The sequence below is a fragment of the Fistularia commersonii genome, chromosome 22 (genome assembly GCF_037954325.1).
Source record: "Fistularia commersonii isolate RoL2024-O1a breed Wild chromosome 22, RoL_Fcom_v1.0, whole genome shotgun sequence".
Classification (NCBI taxonomy): domain Eukaryota; kingdom Metazoa; phylum Chordata; class Actinopteri; order Syngnathiformes; family Fistulariidae; genus Fistularia; species Fistularia commersonii.
In genome coordinates, this window is record NC_141305.1 from 8,283,527 (window position 1) to 8,298,784 (window position 15,258).

Here is a 15,258-nt window from a genome sequence, read left to right on the forward strand (position 1 = left end):
TGATGACAGGAAAGAGCTATCTGTTAATCTCTGTCATGGCAGTCTGAATATTACCCCCCTCCAGACACCTTTGCTTTTCCCAGGAAGTCTCTCTGCTGGAGTTGCTCCACATCCTGTTTCCGAGGGCGAAACACCATCCCCTCGGGCACCAGGAGAGGAGGGAAGGTCTCCTTTTTCTGGTTAGAATTAAATTAATGTCAGGTTTAGTCCAAAATGTAGATCATCTATCTTTTCTTTAATTCATTAAGCATCAAGCTGGCAAGCTGTGGCAATATTTTTTTTTCTATATTCCCATAAATCATGGACACAGCAGCATTCAGTGAAACGTAAACCAATGCAAACTGCACTAAAAAGGTCTCTGATAGTCCTTAAGTATAAATCGGCTCCACAGACGTGGTCGCTTTTGGCCGTGGAAACTCGAGGCCAGGAAAACCGAAAAGCGTACGCTAGTGGCTGACACCACTCGCAGTACGGTCTTTGCAATTTCAACATAAATGCTGAAATGGAAATACCTAATTGCTGCTTTGGTCATCAAGTGGTCTTTTATAACAGCCGAATGGTAGCGGTCGATCGGATGCTGACCATTACACAACAAAATCTACACATCACTGCTCCCCAGAGTCTACTGGCAAGTTTCCAGTTTGCTCACTCGAGTTCCGCACATCTCTGGAGGTGAATCAATGGGCCGCTCGACTGTCGCTGCCAGTTATAACCGAGAACTCGACGAGTTTAAAAATCGCCCCCTTCGTAAACACCGTCTTGGCTTTCCAACCTCTTTACAAAATGAGACGACGAACTAAAAACAAACCGCAGAGGTCGTTCGACGTTCGTTCTTTTCGTCACTCACCAGGGCGCTGTCGAGAGCGGCTTCTATGTCCCCCCCTCTTACTCCTTTCGCCTGGGAGGCCGACAGCAAGACCTCGCTGGCCTGATCCCACTGAGACATCCGACAGTAAACAGCTGCTGCGTTGTACAATACCTGGGGAACAGCACAGGTATACCCAGAAGTGAGATCTAACACAGACAGAGTTTGAAGGTGAACTTCTGCAGTTATGCAAATGCGATCTTAACCAATGGCTTGGAAATGTTCCATTACTCTTAGCCCTTGACATTAACTGCAATTTGCGTTTAGAAGGAGGCGCTCCCACAGATAGAACTCAGACTACTGCCGCTGATGGACCATCTGACTGGCGTAAATGGGGTTGCAAAACAATCAGTCTTCTGAACAAACATTCAAGGTGGTTGTGTAGGTTAGCCAAATGCCGTGTCTTTTATTTAACTACTATCCAATGCTAAGTTCTCAATGAAACATGCTGTACAATCGTTCTTTAGCATGGACGGATAAAAAGGGGAAATCAGAAACCACCAGACACACGAACATAGAACAGGATGAAGACAACAACAAATGGAATTACATTATCACACCATATGTTGCTGGTGTTTTGGAGAAACTTCGAAGGGTGTTCAACAAACACCATATAACAGTGCATTTTAAACAAAATGACAAAAACTGGTACAACCCCAAGGACGAAAAACCCATGCATGAGATAGAGAATGTGGTGTAATCTGTCACTTGTTGGAGAGACTAAACCTCTGTACAAACGGTTGGCCCAACACAGGAGAGCCACCGCTTTAGAACAGGATTCCGCATTCTTTTGAAGACAGCAAATGTCCGTATTCTGATGGTTCAAGAGAGGAGTCAAAGAAGTCATCTTTGTCAAAACAGAAAAAAGATCTTTGAACAGAGGAAGGGGCCTCAGAGGCAACCTTTCACAAATGTCTGACACCGTATTGGGATCGAAACCGAAATGGATTTGCGCTCAAGGGTCAGATCCAACTGCACCCTCAAAAAAAAACAGGAAAAGATTCACCCCGGCAACTTTCACATGAGCCTCGGGTCATGCGACGCATCGGGTTTCGCTCCCAACATTAGAGCTGAAGGAAGTCCCTCGGATGAGGGGTTAAACGTCTTAAAAGTCCAGTTGCCACAACAAAAGATTCACAAATTTGAGTTTTGAGTTCATTTTTGCTGTCCATGTTCAAAGATCCCTCATAATCGAGGAGATGTTCATATTTTTTTTGTGCCGCCGAAATTAACTTACACCCAAAGAGGAGAAACATGAGTGATGACCTTTGTCAGCTCAGATCTCAATCACGCTGCACTTCATTTAACTTGAAAGTATCCTCAGAACCAACTCTCACATCCTCTCCGAATAACTTTAAATTTACAATTTTTTTTTTAGTCTTGTTGAACTGTGTCATTGAACTTTTGTAATTATTCTCCACTTGTGCTGTTGTTGTGGCAAATGTTTGTATCCAGGTCTGGTCTCAGATCTTAGCTGGGCTGTCTGATTAAGCAGTGGTTAAATTAAAAAAACACACCAGGCCCAAATATTTAAAAATATAGACTCAACAGCGTGATGTGTATCTGTGTATCACATCCTGTAGGTACAGCTTTATGTTTTGAATAGCCAAAGACCCTTGCCGATTTCACAGGAAAAGAGAAATATTACAAAATTCATTATGCATTTTGTGTATCTGTGGATCAGTATTGAGGTATCTGATCATTTCTAAATTACCATTCGGGTTCAATCCATTCCAGGAATCAATATTTGAGATCCTCCACCGACAAAATGGCAATGACCAAATAACAATCATCTGTAGATAGATGTGGAGAAACGGCCTCCTCCCCCCACGTGACATCCCATTGTGTTTTTTGCAACTGGACAAAATTTCCATGATGCCTCTTTGATTTAAATATGACTGTATAAACTCACACAAATGGCCTCCAAATGCTAAAAATATTATCTAAAGATATCAAGCCAAGGTGTTGGAACAACTGGCGCATGAAAACTTGGAGGAAAATTATGTTGCTGATTAGTCTACAAATAATAAACACTTTTTTAAAAAATTAAGTCATTTTTGGGATTTGCTTTGTTTTGTTTACTCTCTACCGGTCTAAATCGACTCCTTGTTCAATTATGGCTAAGTTTTTTGGTGTGTTTTCTGAAAAACTTGAAAGAACGACTTCTTAATTTTGAAGAAAGGGGTAATAGGGAATTTACAAACATATATCTGTATAAATAGTGGCAATCGCTCTATTGATCAGCCCTGTGACTGGCTTGCAACTGGCACAGTGTTTTTGGGACACTGTTTGCAGGGAAGAGACAAAAAATAAACCATGGAAGGCTTTTCAGATAAAAGATGTTGAGTAGTATAATTAGGCTACAGAAATATAATCATCGCTATTGTGATACGAGGAAACAACATCAGTGACGCTGACCGAACCGACTCGTATCGCATCTACCTTCTGCTGTAAAAAATGAAATTGAATGACAGTCATCCCCCGCAATTATTCATTTCAGACGCCATCAGTTGTCAGGCATCATCTTGGGGTTGTTTGCCAGTTTTTCTGACTCGCCGAAGTCCCGGGCGCTTCGGGAAGTGTTACGTGCTGGGAGTGGGAGGTTGTGTAACCTCTTGTTCATCCCCCATCAATGAGGCTTTGTGCTACCAGGTGTATCTGACATTTAAAGCATGCAGTGGAGGTGATGACAGGATGAAGCCCTCTAGAGTTTCATTCCTTATTTCTATCTGACTTGTTTCATTGTATTGTGTGCGAATGTGTGTGTGTGTGTGTGCGCACGAGTGCGAGGTTCTGACCTGCCAGCTGTAGAGTTTGTATCGGAGGCCAAGCTGTCTGTAGTCAATGACCATGTTTCCTCTCATGTGTTTCTGTGCCCAGATGCAGTCAGACAGCGCATCGTCCAGCCTGAGAGGACAGAGGACGATAACGGCTCTCAGTGAAATTGGAGCGGCTTCAATGACATCCCTATCTTTTGCCAAATTACACGCATTAACAGGACTTTGTAGAGTGCTTGCAGAAGTTAGACATTGCCCAAATGTTGCCCATTTGCAAGCTTACGTAAGCATGATATACTGACACAGTTCTTAACCAGAGAATTCATGTCGAGGCTCCAAGTAAAAATGTCTAAATCTACCCATAAATGTTTCAAATCGAAGTTACCCATGAGCAAATTCCATATTTCACGTGCTTTTTTTTCCCCATAAAATTGGGTTTCCACAAGTCTTGTGTGATTTTCCTCCCACTGTCATTTTCCAAACCCCTCCGTGACCTGCCACCTCACCGTGGTGGAGGTTTGCGCGTCCCAGTAACCCTGGGAGCTAGATTGTCTGGAGCAATAAGAATAAGAATAACTTTATTTATCCCGAAGGAAATTGTTGATATATGCCCCTTGATGGGTCACCCAAGGCAAACAGGTCTCAGGAGGGACCAGACAAAGCACGGCTCAGAAGACCCTTCTACAAACTTTGGACCTATTGTTCCCATGCCCGGATGCGGTTCACCGAGCCTTCGCCCCTGGGGCTCGGCCGGTCACGGCCCGAAGCACCGACATGGGTCCCTCACCCCCTGAGCTCATTACCCACAGGAAAAGCCAAGGGGGTCGGGTGCAGCGTGAGCAAGGCGGAGGCCGGAGCAGGGGAGCTTGGCAGTCCCTTTCTCGGCTGTAGAAGCTGGCTCTTGGGACATAGAATATCACCCCTCTGGTGGGGAAGGAGCCCGAGCTGGAGCGCGTTCTACTGGGAGACTTCAACGCTCACGTGGGCAACGCCAGTGCCACTTGGAACGGCATGTTTGGGAGGAACGTGAACGCGAGCTGTGTTTTATAATTGGACATCTGTGCTCGTCACGGATTGTCCATAACAACCACTATGTTCGGGACATAAAGGTGTCCATGTGTGCACTTGGCACCAACACACTTTAGGCCACAGTTCTTTAATCGACCTTGTGGTCGTGTCGTCGGACTCGCGGACGCATTTCCTGGACTCTCGGGTGAAGAGAGGGGGTGGAGCTGTCGACTGATCACCACCTGGTGGTGAGCTGGCTCCCATGGTGTGGGAGGATGGCGGTCAGACTTGGCAGACCCAAACGTTACGTGAGAGGTCTGCTGGGAACGTCTCGCAGAGTCCCCTGTCGGTAGGACTTTCAACTCCTACTGCCCGTCATCAACGATTCTGTTCATAACTTTTGCGGACAGAATTTCTAGGCCCAGTCAGGGTGTCGAGGGGATTCGGTTTGGCGGTCGCAGGATCGAGTGTCTCCTTTTTTGCAGATGATGTGGTTCTGTTGTCTTCATCGGATCTCTGCTTCTCACTTGAGTGGTTTCGGCCGACAGGGATGAGGATCGGTACCTCCAAATCCAAGACCGAGGTGCTCAACTGGAAACAGGTGCAATGCTCCACTCTGGGTCGGGGAAGAGGTCCTGACCCAAGTATCTTGGGGTCTTGTTTACGAGTGAGGGAATGATGGAATGGGAGATGGACATGCGGATCGGTGCGGCGTCCTCTGTACCGATCTGTCATGATGAAGAGGGAGCTGAGCCAGAAGGCGTAGCTCTCAAGTTACCGGTCGATCTACATTCCCACCCTCACCTATGGCCACAAGCTGTGGGTAGTGACCGAAAGAACGAGATCGTGGATACAAGCAGCCGAAATGAGTTTTCCCCGCAGGTTCTTCCTTTGAGATAGGGTGAGAAGTTTAGTCATCCGGGAGGATCTCGGAGTAGAGCCGCTGCTCCTCGGCATAGAGAGGAGTCAGATGAGGTGGCTCAGGAATCTGGGGTCAGGATGCCTCCTGGACGCCTCCTGAAGGAAGTATCCCGGGCTTGTCATATAGGCAAGAAAAAGAAATACTGCATCTCGAAGCATTTTCACTGTTTTCTTTTACACATATTATTGCTTATGATGTTTTTCTTTTGTGCATTTATAAACCTCTGCATTAATTAAAAATTCAGATTTCTCTTTCAAAATGTATTTACATTTTCATCTTAAGATGGACCCTATGTGTAAGCGTTCTAAAAAAAAAAAACATTATTTTTCACATCACATGACCATCAACTGCACTATGAAGGCATTAATTGCCAAATGGAGCCAAACTTTTCAATTCTGATTTCCAGCTTAATGAGAAATGAACGACTGTATTGGATTTTAGAATGTTTTGTCCAGGATTTACTAAAACCTTGCAGTCTAAGATTTTGTTTTCGAGAGCCCCTTCACTTTACAGATGCATTTTCCAACATAATAAGATTGAGAAGAGTCAGGACATTTTTTTCAGTTTTACGACACTATCTATGGTAGATTCTTCGAATGGACAAGCTGATGTCAGTGATCGTCTACTGTCAGTACTGACAACAGCATGATGATATGGCCAATAGGACCCAATTCTATTATTTTAATCGAAATAATCAATGTTCTATGTACTGACTTGTGAGTCCACAAAAGGGTTGATTTTTTTGTCACAACTTGTAGAGGATCATGGGATCTCTACAAAACGTGCAGACATGACCACAAATTGCACATGTTGCTGAACTACTGCTGAAAGGACATGTTTGTACAAAATGCATTTTGTAGTGTTTTACAAAAAAAAAAAATGTATTTTTTTATATTTGTAAACCTGCTTTTTCTTATTGTATGGTATTTCCAGTACGAGCAGATGGAAATTAGATTTAGCGAAACCAGACACAAAGCATCTCTTCCTCGTACGTGAGGATTAATATTTTTGCATATGGTCCCTTGATAAATAAACTTAATAAAATGGAAAATTTTAATTATAAGAGTGTCTTTGGACACACGGTGAGTTGAAACATTCAGGCACAAAAAAAGGTCGACATCAAGAGGACTTCGGCTGATTCGAACACCAGACTTTGCAGCAGGAGGTTAATTGGACGCCTCTAGCCCCACCGTAACCCTCTCTGCGGGATTAGCGGAAAAAATGAATTGAATGCATAAAGTTTGTTTCATCTGTCTCCTCCTTGCTTTTCATTCGTATAGCATTTTGATGAAAAATACTCTATAGATATATCCATGATAATTAAAAATGTAACAATAACTATCATCAGTATTCAAATGATATATTGTTATTGTTGTTTCCACAACGCGGTTCACAATCTAATGTTTACTTATTGAACTGGAACATTTATCATTACATGTTGTAAACATAGATTTTGATTGAAGAGTTGTTGGATTGCAATCCGTATGTGTACTTTCTGCACTAATTTTCAGGAAAATAAATTGTGGTTTGGATTAAACTAGGCTTTACTACTTTTGTGTTTTGTTTTTAATTAATTTTAGGATATCACTTTATTTTGTCCTCCAGCACATTAATCGCGACTTTGCTCTGAAACCGTGAGAAGACTTACAATCATAACCCTTCACTCAAATTTCTAAAAATCGGCGAACATCTGCGGAAAACTGGCAAGCGACTGCACGTGTAACCCCAATTTGCTTGAATGAATTAATAAAAAATGAACAGGAAATTAAAGGCAATAACAAAAGTATTGCAGTACCCCAATACTTACAAAATGTCAGACTAGTCATACATTGTGAGAAAATTTTTGAAATTAAAAACGGGATTGATTATCATTCATTGTCACGGGTGCCTACCTGTTCAGTTGCATGGTAACTGCTGCTCTCTGGAAGAAGGCAACTGCCAAACGTTCATCTTTGCTGATGGTCAGATCTAAAGCCTGGATATCGGAGAGTTCAAGTGGGATACAGACAAACATCTCATCACATGATGGTAAAGATTATTCCGCAAACAGGGAGGCGCAAGGGAAATAACTATACTGTTCTCACATGTTGCAGGAGAGCCAAATGCTGAAAATATTTGCTCCAGCACGAAGCGACCACCAGTTGCAGTGGAAATTGTTTCCTGACCTTATGTTGAGCATGTGTGTATTGAAATAAATACACCTCAGGATTCTTGGTACTAATTAACAGTCATGACAAATGAGCATTTAGCCACTCAGGAAAATGACAGAAAATCCGAGAGAGAAAATCCCCGAAAGACCTTTAGGGCGTGATCCAGCTGGTCCAGAGACAGATGTACTGAGGCGGCGTTGAACAGCGTGTGGGACGTGGGTTCACTGATCTGCTCCATCGTGGCCAAAGCTCTCACCCAGTCCTTGGCATCTATGGCCTGAACAGACTCATCCCACAGCTGCAGTAATTCTGTGTAAAGCATCCTGGCCTGCATAAGAATGTCAGCATAAAAACACAGATAACCCGATGTTTTTTTTTTTTTTTTTTTTCAACTGTAAAAATGAATTTCTCACTGGCAAACTGATCACTATTGGAAGATTATTTGTGCAACTGTGTGATAAAAAAACATTATTGTTCTGCACTATCAAGACTTTATCGGTGATTCAAATGAGGGCCCGTTATCACCAACATATCTCATAAAGCAAAGAAAACTAGAAAAGGCTATTACCTTTATAAGCAAGTTCATGATACAGTATAAATAATACATAATGTAGTATAATAAAACTTGTAGATGTAATATTACCAACCACTGTTGTCAATAAAAACTTCTATGTCATAAAATTACTTTTTTATCAAGGAGGCAAATCATAGAAGCAGCCATCTGCTGAATTAATGCTCCACGAAGAAAACATTATGGAGAAGTATTGCACAATCAAGTTGTCAAAACTCTATTATATCATAAACAGAGGGTGTCCATGCACCCGAGTTTTCCCAGGATTGTCCAGAGAGACAAAAGACGCATTCAAAACATCCATCTTTCCTGTTTTTCAAAATGCCAGATACAGCTATCACAGCCTTACTTCCATTTTATGAGGCTAATTATGAAATATCATGATTTATTTCATGCTATCAAATTGCTAAACAACCAAAAGGAGCTCATAATCAAGAACTACCATGTACTTTTGAACATTTGAACACTCAATTTGCACAAGCGCATTTTGCACACTCATTGCAGACCAGTGCACAATAGTCATCAAACTGGCATATGGCCGCATTTGCATAGTTTACCTTCCTGCACAATTTATATTTCTATTGTTTTATTCACATGTTACCTTTTTTATAAATTTCAATATAATGCTTAGATTTATACTGTTTGGTAATCAGACCCTGAAAGAATTTAATTTTACTGGGGAAGCCTGTTTCCTTACAACGCATGTAACAACAACCAATTAGAATTTTTGAATATTTTTGTTTTATAAGATAAATGGAAGCCCAATTTTGTTTGTTGCAGGGAAGCAGAGGGAAGACATCACTAAAAGTTGATGCATGTATCAAGAGCCTTTGCAATGTGCTGTCACTGCTCAAAGGGCGTTATGAATTTTATTATTCAGCTGAGCACATTTAAATACTAGAATAAAAGACTTACTGATGGTCTTGATGTTTTTATTACAATATCTGTGCAGCAGAATTTATTTATCAGAATCTCATATCAATAATACAAACATAAGATGTGTAATCTTCATTTAGGGCACAGAGAGGAGTCTGAGAAGAATCTGATATGAGGACATTGTGTTCATACAAAAAAATTTTAGTTTAGAGGGGAAATTTGACCAAACAATTGGTTAATTTAAGTCATATGGGGATGAGTAAAGGAAGCAATAACTAATTTGTATTTCTGTTCAAAAACTGGGCACGTATTAAGTTTGTAAATTATATTTTCATTGATTCATATGTATAAAAAAAGATGACAAGTTGGAGGAGAGCATAAATGTAAAATTCTCCCAGCTTCTCTTTGAATTTTTAGTATCAAAATTTTCTGTTTGTTTTTGCTCAAATTTTCCCCAGCTTTTCAAAATATATTTCTTTAAGTATCCAAATCATCAACTTTTATTTAAATTCTGAAGAAAAAAAATAAATTAGATAAAATAAAGGATAATAAAGTTTGAAACAGCATTGTACATTTTCACAGTTAAAATTTGAATGCAGCAGACCATGTTTAATTTATGAATCAATAAAAAAGTGTAGTAAATAAAAGCTAGCTCATTTGATAAAATACCATGCTTACCATTTTATCCTGAGTCAAAAGTCACGGATGCATGAGTTTGAACTTGGGCTACCGTCCTCCACTGAGCCAACAGGGAAGTGAGGGGCCCAAGCAGGTGAAGTCTCCACCCTGTCGCAACCAGGAAGTCCACAAATATCAAATTCCTCAGATAGGACCAGGAAGGCGACCAGCCTGGAATTCACCAATCAACACAGCACATAGTGAACACAATGACACTACGTGTGCGTGTACGTGTGTGTGTGTGTGTGTGTGTGTGTATGTGTGTCGAGTTAATCCCGAACAACCTGTTTGGGGACTCCCAACATCTGTGACTTGCCAAACACAAGACACGTACATCACAACAACGTGGCTGAGTATCTTTCATCGCAACTTAAACTTTTGTAATCATGACTTTATGAAGTGATACTCTTGAATTAAGACAGAAAATGACCTACATTGTCTGATTTATCCTGCAGCTTGACAGAAACTGACTTAGACACTGTGTGTCTGTCAGTCAGTTGTTTTGTATGTCTTTCTCCTGCTCCTCTTCTGCAAAAAGGCCTTTTTTAAAATCTGCTGCTAATTTGTAATTTTTCATATGACAAGAAAACATATTTTATATTGCATCAATTTATTGTGCGATTTCATTCAGTGTTTATATGGAATTATACCCCACAAGTTGCTCATTTTTCCAGGTTTACATTTTCGGTACATGCAAAAAATAGTCCTGAACCAGTCACCCATCTACTGAATATTTAGACAGACAACCATTCGCTCCCATTTACACCGTTGGACATTCGAGACTCTCATTAAATGCATGTTTTTAGACGTCAGGAGGAGCGAGAAGAGAACCCATGGAGGCATGGGCGGAGTATGAAAGCTCCAAACTGAAAGGGTACCATTAACTACAGGGCCACCTGTGGCTCCCTCAATTGTAAATATCGCGGGTGTAATTTGATAATCACATTTTTTGGACAACTTATTTTTCAAGATTATGTGCATATTTGTAATTACTACGGTGGTTCCACAAGCACAAACAGTTATTCAAAACAGTGGACAAAACAGAGTCATTTGCACCGGTAACATTATTTGGGTTACAGTGCCATTGGTTTGAAAAGTCAGTGACAAGAATGGGAAAATGAATGCAAATATAATATGATGATTTCAAATATCAAGCCTTTTGTTGTTTGGTGTGGCAAATCCATCAGCTAGATATGTTAAAAAAAAATTTTATAATGAAATATTTTTTTTATTTTTATAAAAAAAAAAAAAAAAAACAGCCGAGAAAGTTCTAAATGTTCAACTTCATGGAAATTCTAAATGTCCTGGGCTCACTGGTACTTTCCGGGTCATGAAGTTCACTGGTGTTTACATCTCTGACGTCTCTCAGACTGACCTTTGACTACCTGTGTAAATAAAGATTCCCAGACGGAAGTCATAAAAATATTGCTATTTTTCTTCTTCCTCAAAAAGACAAAGATTTTCAGAATGCTCATGACACAACTTATGTCACAACGCAACCTCCACCTGTAAGTGTAATAAAATACGTTTTCCCCCACAGTGTGGCGATGATCCATACTGCAAAACAAAAGGGTTGCAGTTACAGAAGTCACATGGTGGATATTTGTTTCCTCTAGAAGATGCGCAAACCGATTCTGCGTCTGCTTCTTAATTATATCATATGATATAAGATGTTTTAGCTTCGAGCATCAAAACACTTTAAATCACTGGTGCACAATAATATTATATCATCATCTCAAACAAAACAAACATTTATAAAACATTGTACCACACTATGGCTCGTGTGATAAAGTCAACTGCCGCTCTTGATTATTTGATTTGCTGATTTGTTTGTTCATTCATATCCACTTAAGTGAACCCAAATGATTTTTATCCTCTCAATAAACTATTCCTGTAACGGCAGAAAATACAGCAGCTCCTGATGGCCCATTATTGTAGCTTCTCAGTCAGCTAGAAAGGAAGCAAAACAGAATAATCTATCCCTGCAGCATTGCGTTCACTCCGCTCAAATCAAATCTTAACGGTGAATAACGTCAGAAAAAAAAGCCAGGTGAAAGTGAGACGACCCAAAAGATCCCGACAACACTGTTCTGCCCAATTCTATCAAGGTTCAAAATGTTTGTCCTATGCACAGAAAGGAAACATGTTTCCCTGTACATTCTTTCTTTGCCGTCTTTGGTACTCTTTCAAAAACTTTGCACCATTTGACCTCCACGCTCATGCTTTTTAGAAATTGATTTTATGATACTGCCGGTACTCCACCTTGCTTTATTTCATGGTCAAGCAATTCGTGTGTTAAGTCAGCTGACTGAGACGCCCATCATCAGAAATTTGGCTTCGATCGTCTCCTGATGGGTTCTTCATAGTATGCTCTTGTTACAAGTACTTCCCCCTCCACTGAAGAATTGTTATAAGTCAATATTTTACCCATCACCTGTAAACACTCCACTCGTCTGCGCACACACTCCCAGCGTCTCAAGCCGATGGCAAACCGTGGTGAATGATGACCGCGCCATGAACCCATGGAAACCATATTGTTGCATACCGGTTTCACAAATCAGCTGGGTCCTTTCTGTTTAGATGCATTTGTGCTAATGTTACATTTATCTCTGGTCCTGCGGTCTACTAATCAATATTTTTTATCTAATACCCTCTTCCCCGCTCTGTAATCATGACTGCCTCCATTTATAAGCTCTTTTTCCTTTTCTTTTTTGGGATCTGCGGCTTCACCTATAATCTCAAAGTCTAACAGCACGTCCACAAAATCACATCATTACCTCCTTCTTCACAATACTTTTTATGTCCATGTCTTATGGCCAAATTCCTTGCACTATTAACGCAAAAAGAATTTAGGCTTCAGAATGTTCAAATTCTGCTTAAATAACCTATCAAATATAATAAGACTTACTCTGTGTTCTCCACTCCCCTTTAAGTATTCTCACACTTATTGAGCCACATTTTGGTTCTCCTTTAAATGACTCACCAACCTTATTTCAAGCGAAAACGAGTATTTGCAAGGGGAGAGATCACTCCCTTTGCAAGCACTTATTTTACAATCTCCTACACTTATCGCTTTCTTGCAGTGACGTGCGGTGAAGGTCATGGCTGGTGAGGCACTGACGTCATCACAAATCAGATTTACAAACATATGAACCCTACAGAGTAGCTTATTCAGAAATTTTATTGCCAACAGTTGACCTGTTTTGTTTAAAATATCATATCAGCCCTCTTTACATGTACAAACTACAGCATAGAAAAAAGCACATGTAAAAAAAAACATTATCTCTTACCTTTACTTATAAATGAAATCCATGCGCCGCTCCTTCTGAAGCATTGATAACTTGCTTGTAGAAGTCTTCCGTTTCTTTCTTCAGTTTTAAAAGTCTTCCCTTTCAATGGAAATCACTGCCAGTAAAGACAGTTGTTCTTGATCGGTCCTGTTCCGACTGTATGTTTCAGGTCTTTTTGGTGCCGAGAATGACCGCTCCACCAATGGAATAGTTGGATGGCTGCACTTGAATTGCTAACTATTTACTGTAGCCTGCTATTGCTAATTCTATTATTCTGTAGCTGAGTAGTAAGAAAGATCCCTGGGATCAGCGGTGCCCCCTACCATGAGGCACCGTCACTGCGTGCCTCACCCAATGTCTCTTCGCAGTCGTTTTATAATTAAGAGAAACACGTTACAGTTGTTGACGAAAAACATTAGACACATCAGCTAAACTATGGAAATTTAGTTCATATATTAAAAGTTTTTTAATAGCGACATCCGCAGAGACAGCACTATGGTCTCAGTGCATAGCATGCCAGCACAGTTAGCAGAATCACTGTGCAATCCATAATGGGCTCAGCTGGTTGCCGCATCACCGCACGTCTCTTCTTCATATTTGAACGGTAAATGTGAATTTTTTTTAGCAATTTTGACACAAAAAAACAACTAAAAATGGGGAAGCTACGTGGAAAATAACTTTATAGTACAAATCACTGAATAAATATAACAATTTAATTTATTTTTTTCATTTCGCATTTTTTCTTTCCATGATTACAGGTGAGGCCCGGCCTCCCCTGCCTCTACTGACTGCATGTCACTGCTTTCTAGGCTTTCTCCACAGTCCGCCTGGTTGGCAAGTTTCCATCTAATAATACGTATGCACTCGTCCAGCTTCTCTTTGTTTTTTTACTTTTAGATCATTCCCACTAACGGTGCCATTCCTGTTCATCCCCCTCTCTCGCATTGCTGCTGCTTCTGTGACAACCATACAGGCAATTGTTGAATTGTAGCCCTGTATAGTGATACTTGCAACACCAAAACCAAGACATCCTGGCCGTCTAATCCAAGACGATCAGTCCTCCGGTTGATAAATAACGGAAAACCGTCGTTGCCATATCTTATGAAAGTTCCAGGGATGCAAACGTCCCCATTTCACTGGCAGAGATTCTCAGATGTGGTCCCCCCAAGGCAGCAGCTAACAGAGTCAGTGGTGTAAACGGATGACTGACCAGGATGTGACTGCTGATTTTTATCGAGAACATATGGATAACGTGAAAAGAAAAAAAAAACATGCCTAGAAAACAAAATAAGTATCTCTCGGGCAAAAGAAAGAGGGGTTTCTTCAGTTATGAAGTCCATTCCTTAATCACAAGCTAGTGGAGCATTTTATTTTATTATAAAAGACAAATTGAAAACTTAAAAGTGATTAACATGCAGTAATGTGAGACCGCTGCAATAAAAATTCATAAAAACATCTAATGGATATTCATTGTAGTGGTGTAGTGTTGATGTATCCAGTACATTCTAACACAAAGCTCTGCACTGTGGCCTTGATCAATGCTCACCTCACACACACACACACACACACACACACACACACACACACACACACACACACACACACACACACACACACACACACACACACACACACACACACACACACACACACACACACACAGGAGAAGATGTGCAAGCTGCCCGCAAATAAGGGCTCAAGGATACTTCAGTTCTCCATCTAGAGGAAGATCAAGTGGAATGAAACCAACAGCTCTCGAATTGTTGAGATGATGCTCAGCCATCTGGGCCTTGCTGCCATCTATTTCAAAAACAAAATGAAAAAAGTGAAAAAATAACAAGTTAAAGCAGTCAAATCTGAAGCAGTCAGGATTAGCAGCAACAACAGCATAGTGAAGGTTGGTACACAATGGTGAAAGTGAAAGATGAAAATTACTACTTAAATTGATTGTTTTTTCCTCACTAAGCAGTGCTTCTCTACATTTAAGATCAGCTGGATTTTTGAAAGATTTTAGTCGCAATGCACTCTCGGAGTGAATTTACTTCCAAATAGTTATTGTGAGTTTTCCATTTCGTGCATCTTTTCTGTGGAAGACCGCAGGAAGTCCCTTTACTACAGAGA

At 40.7% G+C, this 15,258-nt stretch overlaps 1 protein-coding gene across 3 annotated transcripts in view; it reads right to left on the reverse strand.

The window, feature by feature from the left end:
* Positions 1-13,184, reverse strand: part of noxa1 (NADPH oxidase activator 1) — a 30,173-nt gene extending 16,989 nt beyond the window's left edge. For 2 of the 3 annotated variants that reach the window (XR_015107866.1, XM_086169742.1), the window contains exons 1-6: positions 9,848-11,100; positions 7,871-8,050; positions 7,465-7,547; positions 3,664-3,772; positions 848-979; positions 69-176 (exon numbers count right to left, since the gene is read on the reverse strand). Coding sequence is in view for 2 of the 3 variants with exons in the window: in XM_086169742.1 (XP_086025868.1) it covers positions 69-176; positions 848-979; positions 3,664-3,772; positions 7,465-7,547; positions 7,871-8,050; positions 9,848-9,850 (615 nt within the window). In the remaining variant the exon portion in view is untranslated. Of the gene's footprint in view, positions 1-68; positions 177-847; positions 980-3,663; positions 3,773-7,464; positions 7,548-7,870; positions 8,051-9,847; positions 11,101-13,137 lie in introns of those variants that run through there. The other variant, XM_086169743.1, reaches the window with a different exon arrangement.
* Between the last annotated feature and the right edge of the window lie 2,074 nt (positions 13,185-15,258).